The sequence below is a fragment of the Sciurus vulgaris genome, assembly GCF_902686455.1.
Source record: "Sciurus vulgaris genome assembly, chromosome: 2".
Classification (NCBI taxonomy): domain Eukaryota; kingdom Metazoa; phylum Chordata; class Mammalia; order Rodentia; family Sciuridae; genus Sciurus; species Sciurus vulgaris.
The window spans coordinates 181690384-181704440 of NC_136462.1; the positions used below are offsets into that span (position 1 = coordinate 181690384).

Here is a 14057-nt window from a genome sequence, read left to right on the forward strand (position 1 = left end):
GTGGGTTTGTATTGTCTCTTGGTTCTGGGATTCCCAGGCAGGAAGCAGGCCCAGTCACTATGCCTCCCAGCTACAACAGTGATGGATTTGGCACCTCAAATTCTTGTGGAACCCCCTTTCCTCAATCAGTTGGCTGGAATATTTTAAGGTAGCATCCCCACCAATCTTCCCCAAGGAGGGGTGAGAACTTACAGTCAGAAATATTGGTATATAAATTATCTATCCCCCAAGCCTCTTGACTCCTCTATATTCTTGTAATAGATAAAGGTTTAAGAAATTTAAAACAGATTTTAAACAATTAGGAAAATGTGATAATTTAGCACCTCACTTTGAATTTTCATATATATAATTAAAAAAAAAAGAAAATCAATTAGTCTAGTTTCCTCTGCACATATGGTGGGAGGAATATAAAATAATAAATAAAGCTAGGGTGCAGGGTCAATGGTAGAGTCTTCGGAGAGGGTCAGGCTATAAGGCACATTTCCAGAGATGGAATTTAGGATGCAAAGGAAAGAGCCCAATTCACCTGGAGGGGCCAAGTTTGGTTTTCTTTCAAATGATCCATTGTCTCTCTCTTTCTCCAACCCAGCCTCCTTTGAGGACTCCTCCCCAGTCTGGTTCATTAGACAGGTCTGAAATGGCCAGACTTTAATTGTGTCTGAAGTCTTTTATCAGGGGCTCTCCAAACAATTCAAGTGATGTGTATGAACTCTTATATGTTCCAAATGTTCCTGGTACTTGGCAGAACATTTGAAGGCTGATGCCTTCTCTGTGCCTACAGAACCTCTAGGGGGCAATGTTACTTACTTTCTAGCATCAGCAACTCTACTTTCTTGCTTTACTTTGGACAATACCCAGTTGTACCACTTTATTATGTTTTAATACAATTTCCAACTTGCTGTTATACATTGTGTTATTATTCAATCATACTACATGTTCAAGAGATATTTTCTGGGTAAAAGAACAAATAAGGGAATGAGTTAATCCCCTTTGTTGGTATGTTTTGGTAGTCTGAAGCCTATGTTTACTCCTGATAGCCTTAATATATATTGGATTTTTTGCGATGGATTTTATGTCATTAAATTTTTTAAGACTTAGGTTGACTTGATTCATTCATTCAGTGAATAACCTTCAATTTAGCACCCACTGTGTGTTAGACTATGTGCTGAATGCTAGGAATAAGTCAAAGACTCCTGACTTCATAAAGCTTAAATTTCAGAGGTGGTGAGAAGATAATAGGTAAACAAATAAAATAATTAGAAAGTGCTATGTTAGAAACAGAAAACTATCATGGAAAATATAGGGTAAGTTTTACTTTAGATAGCATGGTAAGGAAAGACTTAACTTAGGAAATATTTAAATTGAGACCTGAAAAAGAAGCCAAGAGGTGGTGTTGGGGGGCGGGGGTGGTCTAGGTAGAGGGTAAAGTATGTGCAAAAGTCCTGCTACAGAAAAGTATGGTATGTTTCACATTTATGTGGTTTTGTTTTTCTCCATGCCAAATATTGTAGCAGGGAATATTCTTGTACAGGGCTTGTTGTGGATTATTTCCCTAGGATGGATTCTCACCACTAATTCTTTACAGCTTTTTCTGCCCAGGGCCTGAAGATGTTTCTTCTTCCCTCTCAAGAAGATGCTTTTTCAGAATCAGTGTTCTCCCTTCCCTATCTCCTTTTACTCCACTTTCTCTTTATTGCAAAGTAGATATTAAGAAGTTCTTACATGAGAGAAATACATGTAGCTCCTAACAAAGTGTTCTTTTAGGTTTTCTTTGTCTTGATCAGAGACCTGTTGCCTATTTCACTTTTGCTATTCATTAATTCACTCAACACTTAATGAGCATCTCTCTCATACCAGGCTTTGTGCTGTGTGTTGGAAGCAGAAATGGTCAAAAAATAATCTTTATCCTCAAGGAGCTCACAATCACGTAAAGTGCTTCCCAAAATGTGTACCTAATGCATCAAACTCATGGGGTATTTGCTAAAACACAGATTACTGGTTCCACCTTTGGTTTTAAGGGGTAGAAGTTCCTGGGGTTTGTTGATTTCGATCCCTATTTAAAAAATCAAGAGAACCACTGAATGGAAAAGGCAAATAAGGGGATCAGCTCTAAGAAAGTGCATTGATGTTTGATACACAAAATGCTTTGAGAATAACGCCGGAGTCATGGGGAAGGGGTAAAAATTTGGAGTGAATCTCGTTTACGTAGAAAATGAGACTAAATGTATGTAGCTCTTTGGTCACATTGAGGCCATTCAGGCAAAAGAAACATTGTGCAAAGACATGTAGAGGGCTGAGTGTTCCAAATGACACTAAGTAATTCTGCTGCAAATGTTGTATTGCCTGGAGCTGCCCAGAGCATCAGGATTCGAAAGGGAGAAAACCATGGTCGCAGGTTTTACCGCGAGCCGGGAACTGGTTCGCTCATTTCTCACGCAGTTGGAATTCTGCGCGGGTTAGTGAGTAGAGCGGTGCGCAGGCGCGTCTCGAACTAAGTGAATTTTTTTATTACGCATGCGCAGTATGTAACGCCGACGCCAACCAGGGGGATAACTGAGACTAGATTTTTTTGTTCTCGAAATGCCTTTTGCTGTAATCCAAAGGGTCTGGCTGTCTCCATTTCTGTCGAGGGATCCTACATTTCAATATAACCCCCGCTTTCCTTCTGGGCCTCTCGAGTAAGCCTGCTGCCAGTACCCAATATGGCGGGAGGCCCAACCCTGGCGCAGTCGGCCTATAGGTGAGCTGCTGAGTGGGGCGGGCCCCTCAGCGCGAGCCGGGAGGGCCTCCGCCCCCGGCCCGGCCTTACGGCTGCTGCGGCCGCTGCTTTGCTGAGCAGCGCTCCAGGAATCCGCCGGAGCTGATCGCGGTGAGGTGGGGCTCAGGGGCAGGCGGGAGGTACCCGGGTTAACGGTCCGAGGCCCAGGGGCCGGCCCGCCTGGGGCGCCCGCGGGAATCCCGTTTGGACAGCGGCCTCCGGTTTCCCTCAAGGACCCGAGGCCCAGAGAGGGGCTGGAACCAGTCCTAGGGCCCCTTGGCTGGCCCGCCTCAGCCTCCTGCTGCCGCCACCACTCGGCTCCAGTCCGCACAGAAAGAACCTCCAGCCTTGGTATTCAACCGCCGGGCTGTCGGGATACTCACTGCGCTTTCCCGCCCATCTCACTCCGTGCGCCCCCGGGTTTTGCAAGTGATCTGTCCGAAAGCCCAATCCCACCCACCGCCCTACCGCGCGACCCTGGAACTTTTCTTGGGGACCCAACTCAAATAGCACTTCTTGGAAGCCTTTCCCAGCCTCCTTCGTCAGGCACGGCTAACCTCGATTCGTAGCTTTCTGCGCACTGCACCGAATCGCCCTTTCTGCCTTTTCACACTCCGAGCTCGGTCTCTGGAAGTTATGCTTTGCCTTTTTGGTCTTTGTATTCCAGGACCTAGCACGTGATGGTGGTAATATTTACTGAGTAGTCGTAAAATGTCAGGTTCTCCTAAATGCATGTGTAAAGGTCTCTGTGATCTTTACAGAGATCTAGAGATGTGTTCGGTGGCTTCACGTTTTGCCAGTAAAGAACCTGAGGCACTCCGTGAGTGATATGCCTGAGTCTCACAAGTAATAATTGAGTGGGGCTGGAAACTGTCCGCAGGGCATGTGATAACTTCACTCCATTGCCTTTGGGTTTAGTAAATGACTGTTGAACTGATTTTTATATTAGCCCCTTGCGTTATGAAGGCCAATATTGTGATTCACATTTAACTGGGAAGTCTTTGAAAGGAGAATTGATGTTCCCAAGTTGGTAGAGTGAGTTCATGACAAAACCAAGGCTAGAACTGAAGTCGTTTTGATTTAACAGTTCTTTCCATCACATTCTACCTTTCATTGTTCTTTTTCCCTCAGAAAACTGCAGGCCTAGATGTGGTTATTTCACACCCTTTATGAAGTGACCCTTAGAATTATGGTTTCCTAGTTTATACTTTAGGAGACAAGTAGTGTAATGGAGAGCACATAGGATTTGAAATCAGATTTGCGTTCAGTGTCTGCTTTGCTGCTGACCAATTATGTCCCTTCCATTTTTTTGAAACCTTTTTTTTTTTTTTTTTCTCTCTTTTCTTTTTTTAGTACCAGGGATTGAACCCACGGGTGCTTTACTGAGCTATATCCCCAGCCCTTTTAATTTTTTATTTTTGGGACAGGGTCTTGCTAAGTTGCTGAGGCTGACTTTGAAACTTGCAATCCTGCTTCAGCCTCCCAAATTCCTGGGATTACAGGCATGAGCCACCACACCTGCCCACTGAACCTTAGTTTTCTTGATTATAAAATGAGGACCATAATCTCATCTCTAAGTTGTTGTTGTTATTGTTCTACCAGAGGTTGAACCCCAGGGCACGTAACCACTTATCCACAGCCCCAGCCCTTTTTATTTTTTATGTTGAGACAGTGACTCACTAGGTTGCTTATAGCCTTGCTTTGAACCTGCGGTTCTCTTGCCTCTTGCCCACCAAGCTGCTGGGATGATAGGTATGTGCCACCATATCAGGCTGTAAGGATTTTTTTTTAATTAATGAAGATTGCAAGTGATTATTGTGAGAGTAAAGTGATGTACCAACTGTATAAGCTCTGGGTTTTGCTTTTTGAGTGGTTACAGAACTGTCAGCATTTTGCAAGATTATTGAGGTTAATACAGATCATGTTACCTAATGTCCTTGTATTAGTTAAGTATCTAATGGGTACCTGCTATATACCAAGCATTGTTTTAGGAACTGAGAACACAAGCATCCAATAAAACAATGTTTTTGTACTGGTGGAATTTACACGCTAGTAGGTTATTACATAATAATTAGATAGGGACAAATGAGCATGGTAAGGTGAGTAGAAATACCAGCATGTGTGGAGAAGTGATGGTATTTTATATGATTAGGAACCACTTACTGAGCAGTGACTTGAACAGAGACCAGCGTGAAGGTGGTAAGGGTGCAAATCATGAACATGAGTGTGAGAAGAGGCGCTGAGATGGGTAGAAGGCTTGGTGTGTTCCAAGCATGCACAACAGGGAGACCAGTGTGACTGGAGGGATGAGAGCAAAGGGGAGAGGAATAGGAAGTAGAATTAAAACAATGGGGGTCTGGGATCAAATAATAGGATCCTGTAGGCCATGGTAAGGATTTTGGTAGAGAGTTGAGTGACATCATCTGTTATATTTTAAAAGAATTCTCATTACTCTGTTGAGAAACAATAACATTTAAGAGGCATCACTACCACGTAGAAATCTTTTGCAGTAACCCAGATATATTAGTTATCAGTTGCTGTGCAATAAACTACCCCAAAAGTAAGCAGTTTAAATAACAGTCATTAGCCAGGTGCACATCTGTAATCCCAGCAGCTCCGCAGGCTAAGAAAGGAGGATTGCAAGTTCAAAGCCAGCTTCAGCAACTTAGTGAGGCTCTAAGCAACATAGGAAGACCCTGTCTCTAACTAAAATATAAAAAGAACTGGGGATGTGACTTAGTGGTTGAGTGCCCTTGGGTTCAATCCCCAGTACAAAACAAAACAAAACAAAACAAAAAAAAAAAAAAAAAAAAAAAGAAAGAAAGAAAAACCAGTCATTTATTGTCTCCCACATTTGTTGTGGATCAAAACTCTGAGTGTGGATTAGCTGGCTCTTTCTGGTTTAGGGTCTAGGCTGCAGTCAGACTGATGACTTGGGCTGGAGTGATCTGGCTCACTCACAGGACTGTTGGCAGAAGGCCCAGTTCCTTACCTATGGGCCTCTTCAATAAGGTGCCTATGTGTCCTCAGTTCAGAACAGTTGGCTTCCCCCAGAGAGGTTGATCAGAGACTGAGAGAAAGACAGTAAGCAAGCAAGGAGCCATAGTACCACGTATGACCTTGTCTTAGAGGTCATTTCCACTTTAGTCCAGCCTGCCCTGAAGGGGAGAGAATTAGGTGTTACCTCTTGAAGGAAGAGTATCACAGAATTTGTAGGCATACCTCAAGGCCACCACACCAGGCAACAGAGTGGCTTGGCTCAGGATGGTGGCAGTGAGGGCATCTGGTATGATCAACAGGATTTGCTGATATGCAGGTTATAGGGCATGGCAGATGGAGTAAGTCTGACTGTAAGGCTTTTGACTTAAGCAGCCAGAAGTATGGCATTGCCATTTACATAAAGATAGGAAAGATTGGAGCAGCAGCAGTTTACTTTTGGATAAGTTAATTAAGATAGATGCCTGCTAGGCATCTACTTGGAGAAGTTAAACAGATGTTTGGTTATGATATAGCAGGGCAGAGTTCCAGAGGGAGGTGTGGCCTGGAGATGTAACCCTGAGGGTTATGGGTGTATTTGAGGGTTATGGTGCTATTTGAAGCCTTGAAACAGGGTGCAATTACCTAGGAAATGAATGTAGGAGAAGAAGAGGTCTAACATCTGAGCCCTGGATCCCCAGTATTCAGATATTTTGGAGATAAAGAGGGACCAGCAACAGAGATTGAGTGCAAGAGGCCAGATAAGGGGGAAGAGAACAGAGAAACATCCCACATGTACAATTTATATAAGGAGTTTCATGCTTTTTTTTTTTTTTAGATGTTGATAGGCCTTCATTTTTATTCATTTGTTTATATGTGGTGCTTAGAATCAAACCCAGGGCCTCACACATGCTAGGCAAGTGCTCTACCACTGAGCCACAACCCCAGCCCACTTTTTTTTTTTCCTGGAATATGAAGCAGAAATGGGGCTGGGCTCGGTGGCACATGCCTGTAAGTTTAAAGTCGGTCTCAGCAACTTAGTGAGCGCCTAAGCAACTCAGTGAGACCCTGTCTTTAAATAAAATAATAAAAGGGGCTGGTGATGTAGGTCAGTGGTAAGGGACCCCCTAGGTTCAATCCATTTTTGGTATTTTGGTTCAATACCAAAAATGAAAAAGAAGCAGCAGCAGAAATGGGTGTCTGTACACAAATATCTCTAGTGTTTTTACTCAGGAAATAAAATGTTTCTGTCCTTAAGTGCTTTTTCTTTTTTGCCATAAATGCCAAATTATATTTAATAACTACAGTCTTACTCTTCGTCCTTGTAGCATTTATTCCTCTACTCTAAGTTTAGGTGGAGTTGCTCCTCTTTTAAACTTTAATTTTAAACTCCTTTTGGAATACTTTAGATGAGAGCAGACTAAATACATTATTCATATCACTATTCTGCCACCTTCCACCCTAAGTCCACAGGTGGCTCTTGGTCTTGAGTTTGCTGCCCTTCCCAATCTGTTTCTTGACAAAAACAGAACGTTCTCATTTCTGTACCACTGCATCAGACTCTTGAATTCCTATTGGAATTCATGAGTGTTTATGGTATAAACAAATTCATAAGTAGAAGTAAATCTGTTCCCTTTTCCTACAGTAATGATAAGTCCTATTCAGTGGCTTACAGTTTACAGACTACCTGGATGTTCATTATCTCAATTGAATGCAGTCTGTTGGCCTTTTCCTTTTCCTACCTTTTATTTGGCACTCTGCTAGTGTATTCCCTGGCAATCTGAAATGTTAATAAAAGAATGCTGAGCTGTCTCTAGGAAGCTCAAAGCTAAATCTCAATTTTAGAAAGTTCCCTGATGTAAATTTTCTGTCTCCTCCTTTTTATTCTTATTTTAGTGAATTTCAGATTTTTAATTGTTTGTTTGTTTTTTGTTTGTTACTAGGGATTGAAATCCAGAGGTGCCTAACTACTGAGCCACATCCCCAACCCTTTTTATTTTTTACTTTGAGACAGGGTCTTGCTTAGTTGCTTAGAGCCTTGTTAAATTGCTGAGGCTGGCCTTAAACTTGTGATCCTCCTGCTTTGTCCTCTCAAATCACTGTCATTACAGGTGTATGCCACCAAACCTGGCCTTTTTTGTTGTTTTAATCATAACACTTCAAGTCATTTTTAAAAATAAACTTATTTTTTAGAGCAATTGTGGATTTATAGAAAAATAGCATAGTACAGAGAGTTTCTGTAGACCCTGCACCCAGTTTCTCCTATTAGTGACATCTACTTTAGTATGGTATTACTTGCTACAATTTTCAATCTTTTCTTTGTGACAAGTGGGGCATATATACAAGATATGAGTAAAATATACTTATTTCATCTTTGTAAAACTGTTTCCTTATCTGTAAAATGAGAGGGTTATACTAAATTTCTACATAGCACTACAATATTTTAATTATCTGCAATTTCATATTTTTTTAATAATTTCATTTCTTTGTTGAAGTATTACCAATGTTATCTTCCCAAATAATATTTGCATGTTACTGGCAACCTTATCCTAAAAGAAGATTAAATAAGAATTTTTGGAACTGTGACAAGGTTGTGTATAGAGACATTAAAGTATGGGAAATTGCCATTTCTGTAGGTGAAAAAATAAGGAGCAAATATCAGCAGTTTCATATGGTTCAATCTGGTAATTTGGGATAGAGTTCAAAGGGCAAGGGAGCCTTTGGGCCTCGGAAACACCATGTGCAAAAGCCTGGCTCAACCTTTGCAGTATTAAGAGAAAAAAGACTTCCTTTGAAGCAACTCAGATCTGCCCTTATTGTTTGGTAGAGTGTTGGCAGAAATCCTGGAAGGTCTGCCTCCACGCAGCGGAGAGGGCTTGCACTCCATCAGACTCTGCAGAGCTAGCACTTCATGGTTATGTGGCCATGGTGGAAAGGAAGGGCAGAAAAGAAGATGTTTGTAACTTGGGGAAGGCTGAATTAGGTCAGCCTGGGGTGTGGGTATCACCAGGCTTTCACTGGTGCCACCCTACTCTCACTACTTTATTCTTATCTTTTTTTTTTTTTTTTTGGGGGGGGGATGGGGTCGATCCCAGGGCTTTGCAAATGCAAAGCAGACACTTTGCCACTGAGCCACATTTCCAGCCCTCACTGCTTTATTCTTTACTGCCCAGGAGAGGTTCTGCAGACTCAGGTGATTTCAGTTGCTCAGGAGTTCATATAAATTAGTAAACTGAGTTTTCCTCTGTGACTCTTAAGAAAAACAATAGCACAAGTACAGTGATAAATGAGAACTGAAATCTGTTATCAGTGGGAGGGAGAGAATAGTCATAGGGACAGAGAAACTTCGAACCAGAGAGTATGTGCCCTATCCAAAGGGGACAGGCACTATTCAACTACAACTTGGGTCATTCCACTGTGGGAATATGGCTCAAGGGTCTGTAGTATTCTAATTTTCCAAAGGAGCCAGAAATATGTATTTTTGTTTTTTAATTATTTTAGTACTAGATGGACACAATACCATTATGTTATTTATTTATTTATTTATTTTTTATACGGTGCTGAGAATCAAACCCAGTGCCTCATACATGTGAGGCAATCATACATGTGAGACAAGCGCTCCACCACTGAGCTACAACCCCAGCCCAGGAATAAGGGTTTTTAATGTACATTCCCCTAATTGTAAATGTTGACACTAAATTGAATTCTTAAAAATCTTTGTATGGAGCTGGGCAGGGTGGTGACATGCATGATAATCCCAGCTACTTGGGAGGCTGAGGCAGGAAGATTGCAAGTGCAAGGCCAGCCTCAGCAATTTAGCAAAACCTTGTCTCAGAAACAAAATAGAAAGGGTTGGGGATGTAACTCAGGGGTAGAGTGATAGCCTAGCTATCACTAGAGACCCTGTGTTCAATCCTTAGTGCCACCACCAAAAAAAAAGAAAGAAAAAAATCATTGTGTGGTCTACATAATGGTTGAAAAGAGCCAGCAGAACACTGATCTGTGATCTCTGGCCTATGATTTAGATCTGTCAGAAGATCTATCACATATTCTCGTACATTTCTTGATTATGCATTGTTGACAACTTGCTGACAACTACAGTGATTTATACAACTCCTGCCTTTGAGGCACTCACAAATTAGAAGATGGACAAATAATGAAGATAAAATATAATGTGAACATTAGAATATATATTCTAGAATATATGTGTATTTCAGTGAGAGAGAAAGTGTGCATGTGTGTGTGTAGCTATGAAAGTGGTAACTTCCTTCTGGGAGAATAGGATAGGAGGTGGCATTTGAGCCAAGATGTAGATCTACAGTTTGGCATGAAAGGATTTGGGGCCTTTGAAACTTCTAGTGTATGTAAATGCTAGATTTGCATTTGCTGGATAATCAATTTTCTTTATAGTAGTTGGAGATACAGATATTCCTTAACCCTGCATGGTTAATAACATGAAGGAACTCCCTGATCTCTCCTATGCAGGTTGTAGAATAATTATCAGTTTTAGAGACCTAAGAAATTCAGGGGTCATCTAACTGAATGTCCTCATTTTTGAACAAAGGGACTGAAAAGTGGCATGCCTGAGGTCACAGTCCATTAGAGGAAGAGCTTGGATCAGCCCCTCAGATTTTTCTTTGCTACCATGCCTCCCCTTTTCTTGGGTGTTTCCAAAGGTCACCATTAGGCTGACTGCCCCTGCCTGCAGGTGGCTCATTGCCCTGTTTTTATCCCAGCTCCTGGCAGGTGAGGATGGTTTAGTATCCTAGTGCAGCTTGTTCTTTCTTCTCCCCCCTCCCCCCCCCCCCCGCCCTCTCTCTCTTCCAATATTGGGTGTTGAACCCATGGTGCACTGAGCTACATTCCTAGCACCCCACCTCCTGCATTTTTTTGAAACAGAATCTAACTAAATTGCCTAGGCTGACCTTGAACTTGTGATCTTCCTGCCTCTGCCTCCTGATTTGCCAGGATAATAGGCATGTGCCATTGCACTCAACCTTTCCTTCTCTTTCTTTTTGGATCCCTTATCTGAAACACCAGCTACCCCTTTTCTTTGTCAGGGAGTCGGCCGTGTGACCCATTTCAAGTTGCTTGATCTTTCAAGCCTCTGTTTCTTCATCCATGTATAAAGAGCTAGATAGTATATGTGGTGAAGGGAGGTAGGAAAGCCTCAGAACGTTTCAAGATTTTTACGTAGACAAAATGACACAGTGCACGTAAAGCACTAAAGCAACCACTGATACAAGCCCTGGATGATGATGATTCACACGATTCATAGCCCCCCAAGCTAGGTGAAATTACTTCTCTTTTTTTCCATGCTAACCTGCACTATTATTGCACATGCTTCAATGTGTTGTAGTTATTTGTGTCTGTCTCCTTTATCAGACTAACAACACCTTCAGTAATTCAGTCAACAAATGTCTTCATGGCTATGCTGGATACTAGGGATGCAGTGGTAAACCAGGAGCCCTTGGTTTAGTGCAGAGTTCCAAAGGTATGTCAGGAAGCACTATTCCTGTGAGCTTGTCTCATGATCCATTAAATTTGGGGAATGATGCTCATCAGAGCCCACTCTTAGAGATTGGAATCCGTCTTCATTTTTTTTTTTTTGGAGTCTTGCTATGTTGGCCAGACTGGACTTGAACTCCTGCACTTAAACAGTCCTCCCACCTCAACCTCCCAAGTAGCTAGGATTCTAGGCACTACCATTTTTTCTGGTTCCATCTTATTATCTTGAAAGTTCTGAAGAGTCCTGTAGTAAGAGAACCTGTTTATTTTGTCCAACCAAGCTTTGCCGTACTTAATACAAGTTTGTTGAGTAAATTTGAGTCATCTGGACTGTTCTTCCAATTTCATTTGTGCTTTGGTCTACAGCTCAAGAGGAAGTAGAAGTGGTACAGCAATGGCTAGAGACCCTGCTGGGAGCAAACAGCCTCTGGATGCATAGGAACCTGTGGACTTACTCTCTGGTGCACCCATGGAGACAGGAAGCACCAGATTAAACAACATGAAGCCCCAGCCACTGCAGCTTGTGCTGGAGGAGCAAGTGCTGGCACTACAGCAGCAGATGGCAGAGAACCAGGTAGTCTCCTGGCGGAAACTGAAGAGCTTCCAGGAGGCACAACAAAGGCAAGCAACCCTTGTGAGGAAGCTGCAGGCCAAGGTGAGGCACCTTCCCTTCTGGGGAGAGCAGGATAAGGACTGGAAGAGGCAGAGCCAGGTGGGGGGAATGGTTTATACCTAGCTTGGTAAGGTGAGGATCCAGACCATCCAGCTTTCACATATAGCTTCTTTGATCCTCACAGCTACTCTCCAAGGTATGGATTGTGTCCCTTTTAAAAATGACTTTCACACAGTGGCACACACATGTAAACCCAGGAACTTGGGAGGCCGAGGCAGGGGGATCGAAAGTTCAAAGCCAGCCTCAGTAATTCAGTGAGGCCCTAAGCAACTCAGCAAGACTCTGGTTGGGGATGTGGCTCAGTAGTTAAGCGCCCCTGGGTCGGTCAGTCAGTCAATCTATCCATCCATCCATTCATAAATAAATTGCTTCCCAACGAAGCTGGCATGGTGGTGCATACCTGTAATCTCAGCTAGTTGGGAGGCTGAGCTAAGAAGGTCACAAGTTGCCTAGAGTGTGCTGCCTTTGCCTTAGGTTTTGCAGTACCGGAGCTGGTGCCAAGAGCTGGAGAAGCGGCTGGAAGCCACTGGAGTAAGTGAGACTGAGTTCCATGCTCCCTTGAGCCCTTAGTAAATGGACTTGTTAGACTTTATTTTCTGACTAAGGGAGGCTGGAATGTGATAAGGGGTGTATGCTAGCAGTCTGTCTTCAGCCCCTGAGAGTTTTATCAACATCATTGTTCCTTGGACCTAGCTATTGCTGGCCTATGAGATTCCATGCCTTGGTTCTCAAGGTACTTAGGAGAATGGGCATGTGAAATTACAGGGAAGAAATGCATCTTTCAGCCAGCAGGTGTCATTGTTTCTCTGTGGTAGAAAGCATGTCTGAACTAGAGGGAGCTTATTTGTGCCTTGGCTGGGCAGAACTGGCTTTGAAAGACCCATTTGTCTTATTTCCAGCTCCCTTAGGCACCTTATCACATTCACCTCAGGAAAGTTCTGTTACAGGAAGGAAAGAACTAAAACATATTGAGCACCTTCTTTGCAGGTGGGGCACCATTAAGGATTGTGGTATAATTATGTCACTTAGTCTACAAAACAACTTTCTGAGGGGAGTGATGTTACTTTCAATTTATAGCTGAAGACATTGTAGCACCAAGAAATTAAGTGACTTCATGAGGTCCAAAAATTATTATAGTAGAAATCAAGGCCATTAGTGAATGATAATCTTATGCTTCTTAGGTTCAAGTTTCTTTTTGCCACCAAATCTTTCAGGACAGGTTATTGGTTCACTTTTGGAAAGATGGATGCAGTAGATTTGCTTCCAGGATGTAGTGATTGAGAAAATAAAGCAAATTGCTAACACAGGGGAGAAAGAATAAAAAGAGGCTTGAGTGATGTTCTCTTTGGAAGTGAATAAGGCTTGTTTCTTTCTGGCAAAGGGACCAATTCCTCAGCATTGGGAAAGTGTGGAAGAGCCAAACCTGGAACATCTGCTAATCCGATTGGACGAGGAACAACAGAGGTGATGGACCCCATATTTTCCAACCTGAGTGTTTGGCCAGTGAATGGAGAAGTCTGATTGAAAAAAACTCTGTCTTGAAGGCTAATATGGATTAGAATCATCCTGGCCATGGAAAATTCCAGTCACTGTCGTCTTAGTCTCAAGAGGTCCAAGGGTTGGCTCAGACCTTTATTTTGCACTTGCTCTTTCCCCTCCCCAGTACAGGTGTGAAAGTCTAGCAGAAGTAAACACTCAGCTTCGGCTGCACATGGAAAAAGCTGATGTGGTGAATAAAGCCCTTCGAGAAGACATGGAAAAATTGACAGTGGACTGGAGTCGGGCCCGGGATGAGCTAATAAGGAAGGAGAGTCAGTGGCGGATGGAGCAGGAGGTAAGAAGGACAGAGAGCAGAACTGTGAGAAGAGATCTGTGCACTCTGAGTGCTGCCCTGGTCAGTGCTGGGAGGGGTTAACTTCAGGAATTGTATGGAAACTGTGCTGTTGTCATTAAAGCCTCTGACTGTCCTTACCCATGCTGACAGTTTTGCTCATGCTAACCAGACCTATGCTATCAGCTCTGCCCTGTTAGGCTTTCTTCTTAGTTCTGCATTACCTGCCTAGTATAGGCCTTGCTGGCAGGTGGCATGACACTCAAAGCACCTCTCTTCTTGCAGAAATGACTAGCTTTGGTTTTTAATGG

At 42.8% G+C, this 14057-nt stretch overlaps 1 protein-coding gene across 8 annotated transcripts in view; it reads left to right on the plus strand.

Moving 5' to 3' along the window:
- Positions 1 to 2527: 2527 nt before the first annotated feature.
- CEP250 (centrosomal protein 250) overlaps positions 2528 to 14057 on the plus strand; it is a 45650-nt gene continuing 34120 nt past the window's right edge. For 5 of the 8 annotated variants that reach the window (XM_079128084.1, XM_079128088.1, XM_079128089.1 and 2 more), the window contains exons 1-5: positions 2741 to 2874; positions 11609 to 11897; positions 12390 to 12446; positions 13297 to 13379; positions 13584 to 13749. In XM_079128084.1, the coding sequence (XP_078984210.1) occupies positions 11712 to 11897; positions 12390 to 12446; positions 13297 to 13379; positions 13584 to 13749 (492 nt within the window). In that variant the 5' untranslated portion in view covers positions 2741 to 2874; positions 11609 to 11711. Of the gene's footprint in view, positions 2875 to 11608; positions 11898 to 12389; positions 12447 to 13296; positions 13380 to 13578; positions 13750 to 14057 lie in introns of those variants that run through there. The other 3 variants (XM_079128087.1, XM_079128086.1, XM_079128091.1) reach the window with 3 other exon arrangements.